The sequence below is a fragment of the Rosa chinensis genome, chromosome 6, assembly GCF_002994745.2.
Source record: "Rosa chinensis cultivar Old Blush chromosome 6, RchiOBHm-V2, whole genome shotgun sequence".
Classification (NCBI taxonomy): domain Eukaryota; kingdom Viridiplantae; phylum Streptophyta; class Magnoliopsida; order Rosales; family Rosaceae; genus Rosa; species Rosa chinensis.
In genome coordinates, this window is record NC_037093.1 from 12844416 (window position 1) to 12854695 (window position 10280).

The following is a 10280-nucleotide window of genomic DNA, read 5'->3' on the forward strand; positions in this document are numbered from 1 at the left end:
TAAACTGAAGCAAAATGTAGAAAGCTGTAAACTGAAGAAGAATTGAAATGCAGAAAATTGTAAATTGAAGCAAAATGCAGAAAGCTGTAAATTGAAGCAAAATGCAGGAAGCTGTAAACTGAAGCAAAATGCGGAAAGCTGTATATGGCAACACATCGCTTAAAAACATCAAGCCTTGTAGACGAACTGCGTTTCTAATCGCAGCCACAGATTTATCCATCATTCTTAACCCTGATTTCACAATCAAGTTGAGAATGTGAGCTAAACACCTCACATGAAGCCACTTGCCTTCTAAAACAGGCTGTTTTTTCCAAGTCAGCATCTTTTTCCTAATGTAATCAATAGCAACTTTGTTTGCGGATGCGTTATCCACCGACACAGTCAACACTCTCTCGATTCCCCATTCAAGTAGGCATGTTTCCAACAACCTTCCTATGGTCTTCCCTTGATGATTAGAAATTACACAAAAGTTAAGAATTCTTTTGTGTAAATTCCAGCCACCATCTATGAAATGAGCCGTAACCACCATGTAATTTATGTTCTGCACCGATGTCCACGTATCGGTGGTTAAACACAGTGGGTAGCTAGCTCCTGCCTAAGTTTCTTCTTCTCAACATCATACAATTTCCAAAATGTGCTTACAACTAATCTCCTAGAAGGAGTCTTAAACCTAGGACATGCAACTTTACAAAACCTCTGAAACCCTTCCTTCTCTGGGTGACTAAATGGCAGCTCGTCTATTACTATCATCTCAACACAAGCTCTTACACACGCATCTTGACTAAATGCCCTCATAGTTAAAGAAGGTTCATTCAAGTTCCCTCCAGCTACAAACACTTGCTGAAACTCTTCCAGATCTATCCTACCAGGGTATTTATTACACACAACCTCTATATGCCTCTTCAAGCTACTGGTACCATTATCGTATGGATTACAAGCAAGGTCTGTAGAGCAGTACTTGCATTTGGCCCACTTGGTAGTCCCAACCTGGACCTTCTTTCCATCTTTGAACTCATACAGTGGCTTGTCAATCTTCTCATAGTGCTCCCATACCATTGAACGCTCCCTCGACCCTGTGGATGTACTATTTCTCCCTCTCTTTTTGGGTTTTAGTGGTCGTGACGATGTCATCATAGATGGAGTTCCAGCAAAAGATGGAGTTCCAGCAAAAGATGGAGTACCAGTACTTGCGGTTGCAGGGATGACAGCATTCTCGGCAACTTCGGGCTCGGGATCGGACTTGGAATTGGAATTGGAGTTTGCTGGACTCGAATTGGAATTTGAATTGGGTTCGGAATGGCTTTAAGATTGGGATTGGGTTTGTTCTGCGTTTCCAATGGAGGAATCCATGGGTGAATGGGTGATTATTCAAGAGTTCGAGACACAGAGTGACAGAGTCCAGCCCTAATCGGTGGGTGAAGAAGTGAAGAACATAAGGAAATAAAGGCGAGGGTTTTGAGGTTTTCTCGAACTAAAGAGGTGATTGCTGATTAGGTCGATCTGTGATCTGTCGAAGACTCGAAATGAAATTGGGATTATTGGGATTATTGGGTGATTGCCTGCAAGTGAGTGTATGGTATGCTCTATACATACATATGACAACCAATTAAAATTTGACACGTATACATCTACAAATAATCGGTCCGGATAGGTCCTAATTAGGCCTGGAAATATGAAAACCGAGACCGACTCGAGGAACCTTGTAATCAGTTCGGTTTAGCCCGAACCGAGGAAATCTGCTTTCAAAACCGACCCGAATTGTCGGTTTCGGTCCAGATCGACCTGGTTTCTCTGTCTCTCGAGTGAAAACGCCCAGCCCTAAGTAAAGCTTTATCAATATCAAGGACACCCAGATGCTAAAATTGGAACAACCCCACGATTAGGTTTTAGTCCCGCAACCAAACATAGCCCAAAATAGCAAAACACCTCACAACTATATATCAAAGATCAAAACTTTGATCCTTGCTGCCTCCAATAACCCCAGCTAACAGAAAATACAGCACCCAAATTTCTAATATCCATTCATAGATCTTACTTGGTATTCAGGAACAACATGGAAAAGAGAGCAAAGACCAACAAGTGGGAGAGAGAGTAGGACCTCGAAGAATGACCTACTTGTTAGATTTGAGAGCAAATAGGGAGAGAAGCTTTTCAAGAATTTTCAGTCCCATAAACAAATGGGCACCCAGAAAAGTAGAACCAAAACCCAGATGAACAAATCACACCAAAAACAAATTAACAAAAGGCAGAGCTCCACTGACACACTAAGCAGCTGGGAGGCCATTAACAAACGTAACACATTTTGTTCGAGTATGGAAGACAATAGTGAAAGAGTTGCAAGAAGTGAAAGAAGCCGAGCTCGTCGGCGAACTCTTTGGCAACACCGGCGTAGAAACGGGTAGAGGGTTCGGGCGGCTAACGTGGAGAAGAGGAGAGTGAGCTGCGACTCTGCGAGAGAAGCGAGGGTTAGACACTTCAGACTTTTTTTTTCTTCTAACCAGGCTCGATGGGTTCCGTTGGGCACCCCATTTCCGCCTGTTAACTAACGGGTTGTTAACAGGTTGGCAGCCCATTAACACGATAAGTTATTGGGCCAAAATAAATGGATTTTTAGTGGGCGGTTAATGGGTCATGGGATGAATGGCCAGGCCTACACATGATGACATGATCAAAACCCAGAGGCTCCTCTCCAAGTCGATACTATGCTGCTCGACAATGCTAGCAAGTTCATATCATATTCAGGAGACTTATCCTATTAGGCTATTAGCTCCCTATATTAATAGAATTGTTTCCACTTTTGCACTCGTGTAGTCTGGACTAGGAATTTGTCAACAGTGATGTCACTGATTTGTCACTGATTTGACGAGACGAGACCTGTGAAAACTCAAAGTCCTTGTCTGAAGTGTGGCTCCAAACAATATAACCTAGCAATAGAAAGAGGAGGCATGGAACTTCAATCTCTTCGAGTTCATAACAGTAGTAGTGTGGAGGTACTGGAACCCCCACGAAGCTAAGCCAACAGCCATGGCATTAACAACGGTCATGGTAGAGATTGAAACAAGCTTGCCGGGACCTAAAGCCGGAGAAGGATAGGAGGCTCTGGAATCAAATTACTAGTTTAAGATTATTCATTAATCTTCGACTTTATAAAATTTAGATTGGTTGTTCTAATTCTGTGGCAAAACTGAATTAGGGTCCTTTACCTTGGGACTCTGGGACATTTTGTATTCTGGTCTCTGCCCAATTTAGAGCTTAGCGAATATTCACATCACATACCGAAACCTAGGGTTTCTTGCGGAGGTGGCAGTTTTCGTTCACTACTTGCTAGAGGACGTTTTCCGGCGTCAATCTCGTCTGGTGTGCGTCGGGCATGTACAGCAGCAGGGGTTCTTCTTGTGTCAGTTTTGAAGGCAAGGTGAGTCGGGTCTGGATTTGCGGCACTGGTTGTGGATTTGGGCTTCGAGTTGCAAGGCGGTGAAGATCTCCAATCCTCTGCTGATTGAGCGGTAGGGTTCGACCCAGCTGTTTTGGGTAACCAACCGAGACAATTGGATCGTGAGTGCATCCGTCGACAGAGGCCAGCTTTGGGCGGACAGGATGGCTGCCGTGGATCCGGATCAGGGGAGGCCACCAGACTGAACCAGGGGCGGCAACAGCTCTGGCGATCTTGCTAGGGTTCCGACGCGAACTGGTCTAGGTGTAGGGATGAGGGTAGTGGGAGTGGGTTGGGCCTGTTGGATCAAGCCCACTTTCCCTCCTTTCTCTGGCTTGGGCTGGTTTTGCTGTTGGGCCTTGGCGAGCCTGGACTCAACACAATCCTATTTTTGAAGCTATTCACTGTAGGATCTGGTGGAAGGGTACACCAAGAGGTCTTAGGCCCCAAGCCAGTCAAGGCAGATGCGGAGAATTAGGGTTGTGTAGGAATAAATTTAGTTGTTAGTTGTTGTTTGCATTTTCCTTTTGGATTTTAGTGTTTCGCATTTTCCTTTTTTTAGGATTTTAGTTTTTGCATCTTCTTTTGGGAAGTGTGCCTGACTATGGTCAGTGGAGCAGTGAATGTAATGGGTGTTCTTCAGATCTCCTTGAATGACCTTGTACGGTCGTATGATGTTCTCGATCACAGGAATATATCTTCCTTTCCCCTCAAAAAAAAAAAAAAAATTAGAGCTTAGCGAATGTAATAATATAAGATAATGAGGTAAACTGCTAGAATTTACGAGTGGTTATTAAAATCATGTCATTTGGCTATTAAAATGAAGAACATTAAGAAAAGGAACGTAATAAAGTCTCATGGAAAAGACTAATCAATAAGGACTCGAGATTTGAGAGTGCAGATAATATTTGAAATTTTGAGCGCACTAATTATTCAGCTGTTTATTTTAATAACAAATTACATATAATTTTCTATTATTTTAAAGTACTCATACCCCACAGTTAGATGGTCTAAATGCTGCTCGATTCGAATTTTCTCTCAATTCATGTGGCATACCATGGCAATGAAAAATAAAACTTACTTGGACGGAATTTCCAATTATCATTTTCAATTCATAAATTACTGACCGGAAAGCTCCATTCGCTAGAAGGCAGAAAAGAGATGTAAATCTGGACTTCATTCTTTTTTACCCTATTTGTTAAGGGTTCACAATTAGCTGGTCACATCATCAATGATCTATCACCTTCCTAAAGACTCCTGTAACAATCAACGTGTACATAGAGGACATAACAAAGTTGCCCGAATGTGATGTGATCACCTCAATATCTCTCCATAAGTGTATGAGTGGAGAATGACTAAAAGTTGGCACAAATTGCATATATCAATCTACACGAATATGACTTCAAACTTTGCACACGGGTTGCTTTCAACGTGACTTCTAAAATCAGCATCTCCATTATATCTGAAGGTATATAAAGCCTGCCTCTGTGTCAAACCAACAGGATATATTTTATAAATTTTAAAGTCGTCTCGTCCTCTCAAGACTTCAGGTCTTTCTTGTTTCCAAATGGGCACATGTTTCTGAGATTTAAACTTTGTGAGCACCAGAGATTCAAAGGCCTCAAGAGTCAGATTGCCCGACCTGCCAAGCAAAATCAGATATAAGAATTCTCAGGGACATCCGAATCATGCAAGAAGATGAAAATACTTTCATATGGTCAGGTTCTAAGAAAACAGAGTTACCTTATGAAAATGGATTCCATCTCAAATCTCCCTCTTTCTCTCACATATAAGTGATACACGACTCCTGAGCCTCTGGTGCACTTACAAGGTCGTCTTTTGAACTCTAGGCTGCTTTCTTCTTTCTCTCGAATTTTAGTTGCCAAGTGAATGCAAAGACGGCATGATGAATGTACTGCTGCCATGTCCACAAGGGCCTTGAAAGAATCAGATGGGCCCTCATACTTCCATCTAATTATCAGATATCTCAAGATGTTAGCATCTTCATAAAGAAACAAACTTTGAAAAGAGCTAGATGACAACATATCCCCAAAAAAGAAGAAACAAAGAAAATAACGAATAACAATAATGGCCCTCATTCTTCTCTTTAACATAAACCAAAGGATTTGGAAGATGATATTTTTAATTAGATAGGAACAACAATACCTTAGTGACTGATTAAATGCTTCAGGATTGTCTGCAAGTTCTTTCATGGTCTTGGCAACTGACTCAACATCACTTAGCTCCTTGATGTATAAAATTGAACCAAGACCAGGAGAGAAATCTTCAATATTTGGAGGACCAACAACTACAGGTATAGTTCCTGAAGGAATATCATCATCCACTATCAGCATCTTTTGCCAAACATAAGCATAAAGATCAGAACTACTCTTTAGGCCTCTGAAATACATTTTCTTTCCCTTGTGTAGTAAATTGTCCTCGTGTTAAATATAAAAAACAGGAACTATGAAATCTTATAGATTGTATAGGCTAAACATTGCAAATTAAAAGATGAAAGGCCATGCTAATATTAATCCATCCATACTGAAATCTCATGTTTGCTTACAAGTGTCACCAAGACTTTTCCCAGGAGATGTAGGTGACATTTCTCTGAGATTTCTATTATTTTGGGCTCCTAACTTCTGTTCTTTTCTGTTTTTTTTTATTTTTTTTCCCCCTCTTCCTTCCCCAGCAAAGATTTCCCAACTCTAGGTTAGCAACTACAAAATCATCATGACAGAGAGAGTAGTTTCATACCAGCAACTAGAGATTGGAAGTACTTCTCAGTAACATAATCCTCCTCGTTGGAATTCTCAAACGCCAAACTGAACTTATAGCGCTTCAGAGTTTGAACTTTGTCCACTGCAATTTTTTTTAAAGGAAAAAAAATTAACTATAGCACAGAAATGATAAGGAGAATAAGATATAATACTAAAAGGCCAAATAAAATCCATCATCAAACTAAAGTATCCAAGCCATGTCTACATACACACCATGCATGCCAGAATATTGCAATCCTTCAAGCCAAGTATATTTCCCTCCTCACTGTCTCTCACTCTATTGTTGAAAGGTACACAAATAGCTAAAAGACTGTGCCAATTGAGTTCTCTTCACATCTTCACAGAGTCAACTACATGCATAGATCATAAAGCAACAAGATTCATCACCATTTTGTAGTCACTACAAAATGTCATCTTCTAGCAAAAGATTGTGACATGCATCTTCTTTTGCTCTTTCAATGGATTTCAATCAAGATCCTTAATTATTTGACCAATAAAAGGAAAACCAAGTTAAAATATAACTGCAATGAAAATTAGAGCTACCACTCATAATCAGAAGGGAAAAAAATATTAATCAATGTATAATTTCCCAGCACATGTAACTGGTTCAATGGATATCCCTCAATAGTCTTGCCACCTTATAGCAAGATTGACTGATATATAAGATAATTATCCATGAGATGAAGAACATTGCCCTGGAAAGCCACATTTCCAAGTTCCCATGTCCTTAAAGCCAGGGAAAACAGCTTAAATGAAACAAACGGCCAGGATACAAAAATAAATAAATAAATAAATAAATAAACATTCTTTATGCCTGCTAATCTATGTCAATCCAATTCTAATCAGTATTATCTACATAGCCAACACAGACCACCAAAGCATAAGTGTCTCAACAATCCAGCCATTGTTTGTTGCAAACCTACAGAATACCCCCAAGCAAGCAATGCAGTCAGAAATGCTGATTCTAATGATGTAGCATATTTGAAATGTATGCACCTTTTCCATCACGGTTTCTGTGGCAACCACCATAAGAATCTATCTTGATGTTAGCCTTTTCAAGTGCTTCAAGAGCCTGTAAGCGGAAGTTGCGAGCACCACAGTTGGAAATAAATGCAGCTGCAAGGGCTTTCTCAGTCTTAGGCTGCATAGGTGCCATGATGTCGTACTCGGCCCAAGAAAAATATCCAACAGGAACATCCGATGAGAGACTAGTTGTCATAATGATATTATAACCCTTCCTATTTACACGACAAAAATTGCAATAGTTAATTATACCAAAAGGTTTCTAACAGGAATGAAGTTCTCATTCTGAGAGGATCCACCACTATTCCCCCACCGCCAGAAGGAAGACTAGCACAAAAGGTGGAAGGACCATCAGCCATGTAATTGACAAATGGTTTCGTGGGTAATTCTAAATCACTTTATGATATATAGTATGGCCCACCAACAAGCTTGAGCTTATAGTTAATACACACAATTCCACGTAAGTAGTGTGTCTATGCAACACAAACTGCACAGAACATAGTACACACTCTTTCTGTAGAAGCAAAGTTGTATAGACAATGCAGCACATGACCATCTTGTAGGTTATGCTCAAAACCTTAAGAACTAAAACAGCTGAACACTACGAAATGAAGTGAGGAATATACTAATTGTCTCCCTGCTAATTTATTTTTCCTACAACTTGATGAAGAATTTAAACTCATGTAAACATATTCTAAAACTAATGAAAGTAATTTGGAGACAGCATGGAAAAGAAATTTGTTATAATTTATGAACACCTAGACAGTTTATTGGCTATTCGACAGACACAATGGATGAAATCATTTGTTTTTAGCTTTTCAAATTTTATGGGTACATTTTGCGAGAAACCAAACCTAAAACAATCTCAAAAACAGTTAAAGAAGATTTGCTATGAAACTGCAATTCCTGGTACATAGGGATAACAAGTTTATTTGAAAAAAAAAAAAAGTCTTCTTAAAATTCAACAAAACCATATTACATTGTGCTTACCCACCGTCTTGCATTATTAATATTGTTCTCTGCATAGTATTGAGCTGATTCCATGGATCGGAGAACACTGGCTGTCCCATCTTGATTAGCTAAACCAAAAGAAGCATCAGGTTTTCTGGCGGAATTGCCTCCGAACTGGCATCCGACCGAACAAGATTTCCAGTCCTGTGCAGAAGTGAGTAAAAAGAAATTAATAACAAAGGCAAGACCTGAAAACATTGAATCAGCTATATCCTAAGATTCCATTATAAAGTCCCCAAAAAAAAAAACTAATGTTTCCTTCATTATGCCAAAACAGAGAGAGAGAGAGAGAGAGAGGCCATTTCAAACACCACACAGCACATGGTCTGCTTTTAAGGACGGTCTTTGTGACCCAAAAGGAGAATAGAATTATCAACTTCAGCCACAAAATACCTTATTGTTATGATACTGTCACATTTTGTCAGTTGCACAAAGTTCCCATTCTCTCAAGTCACTCACATATCCAAATCTTTCTTGTTCATTTACTCAACAATGTTTATAATATGGCCTTCAACCCAAGAACTAAAATGGCCTAGGTCCCATCATAGCTACACCACACTCTACCAAGATAAAAACTAGGCAATACTAACACAATGCAATCAAAACACCGATATCATCCTCCTCATCCTGCTCTTAGTCAACGATCAATACCTTAACAAGATCTAGGCAAGAGTACCATAATGTCGAGAAACCAAATACCAAACTTCATATCCAGCTTTCATCACACTACTCCCCATTCTCAAACTCAATCACAAAAATAATAACTTGCAAACAACATGATCATAAAGTACACCATTCAATCAATCCGGAAACTCAGGAACAATAACAACACAATACACATAGCGTTTCGAAACATTTCAAACTAGTTATAGAATCACACACCTTCTCATCCCCAGTAACCAAAACGGGCTCCTTCCCAAAATCTCTGGAATACTCCACAGCATCCTCTCTCTCCAACCATTCCTCACAACTCAGCAGGCCCAAATCATCATTGCCCGCCAGGCCCAAATCATCACGACCCGCCATCGAACTCGGCGCGAACAACTCCGTCCAAGAATCCACGAAAGCAGCTTTATTGGCCAAATCAAGCTTACCCAAGAAGGAGATCTCCGCAATGACCACAAGGGCCACGACGAAAGGCATAAGATTGGACCATCTTCGCTTGTTCGCCGGCGAAGCCCCGGCGGCGGAGACCGGCAAGGCTTCGTGGGTCGTCGCTGTTCTCGAGCCTCTGTGAAAAGAAAACACACCCATCAATCAAAAACGGCTCCCTCTCTCGTGGGTCTGGGTTTTTTGCGAGAAAGAGAGGAAGGAAAGGTCAAGAATGGGGGTTTTAGCAGAGAAGCATTATGGGGTTTTCAGAAAGAAGGAAATGGGTTTTTATTTTTCTTTAGTTTCAAGTCAACTGGGCGGAAGAGTCCGGAGAATTCAATTGCGTTTTTTTGTGTTGTTTTGCAGGAGAAGCAAGGCTTGCGGGGTTTGGACAAAGATGGCAAGTTAGAAACATTGAAGGGAGAGTAGGGTCAAACGCTACTCCATAGCTAAAACGCTCCACGATTGACAATTTGGTTCGCATTTTGGGTTGCTCTTTCAAACCTCTAGTTGAGTTTTTTTCTTTGAAATAGTTAAGTTGCTATTTTTATATCTAATCTTTTTTTTTGTGACTTGCATGCATTTTCTCTTCGTTTTTACTTCAACGATAACTGAGGACCGACCGTAATAGTTACTAAAAAGATCTTCATCGAAATAGATAAAGTTTTCAATTGAGTAACTTCTAAAAGTGGTAAGTGTGTACATGTCATATGTGTATTTTAGAGACACTCAATCCTGACTATTTAGTGACCTGGAGCGAACAACTAATGTATTTGATTAGCTCCAAGGCTATTCATGAAATAATTTTTTTTTTTTTGAATAATTGAACCCAAAACAAGTGTTTAAACTTTCACATTAATAATTCAATAAACGAATTTACAATTTTTTTAGAGCAAATTCATTTATTGAAAAAAAAAAAAAGGGAGGCTAAATTGAATTTA

The 10280-nt window shown here is 39.9% G+C and overlaps 2 protein-coding genes across 2 annotated transcripts; both read right to left on the reverse strand.

The window, feature by feature from the left end:
- Positions 1-567: 567 nt before the first annotated feature.
- On the reverse strand, positions 568-1056 carry LOC112170838. Its single transcript, XM_024308126.1, has one exon. The coding sequence runs from the start codon at positions 1054-1056 to the stop codon at positions 568-570; it is 489 nt and encodes a 162-aa protein (XP_024163894.1).
- A 3465-nt stretch (positions 1057-4521) lies between these two features.
- Positions 4522-9767, reverse strand: LOC112172265 (glycoprotein 3-alpha-L-fucosyltransferase A). The gene is made up of 7 exons (XM_024309542.2): positions 9130-9767; positions 8231-8391; positions 7210-7451; positions 6191-6295; positions 5600-5756; positions 5177-5404; positions 4522-5075 (listed from the first exon to the last, which is right to left on the reverse strand). The coding sequence occupies exons 1-7, from the start codon at positions 9499-9501 to the stop codon at positions 4820-4822; spliced, it is 1521 nt and encodes a 506-aa protein (XP_024165310.1). The 5' UTR covers positions 9502-9767; the 3' UTR covers positions 4522-4819.
- Positions 9768-10280: the final 513 nt, after the last annotated feature.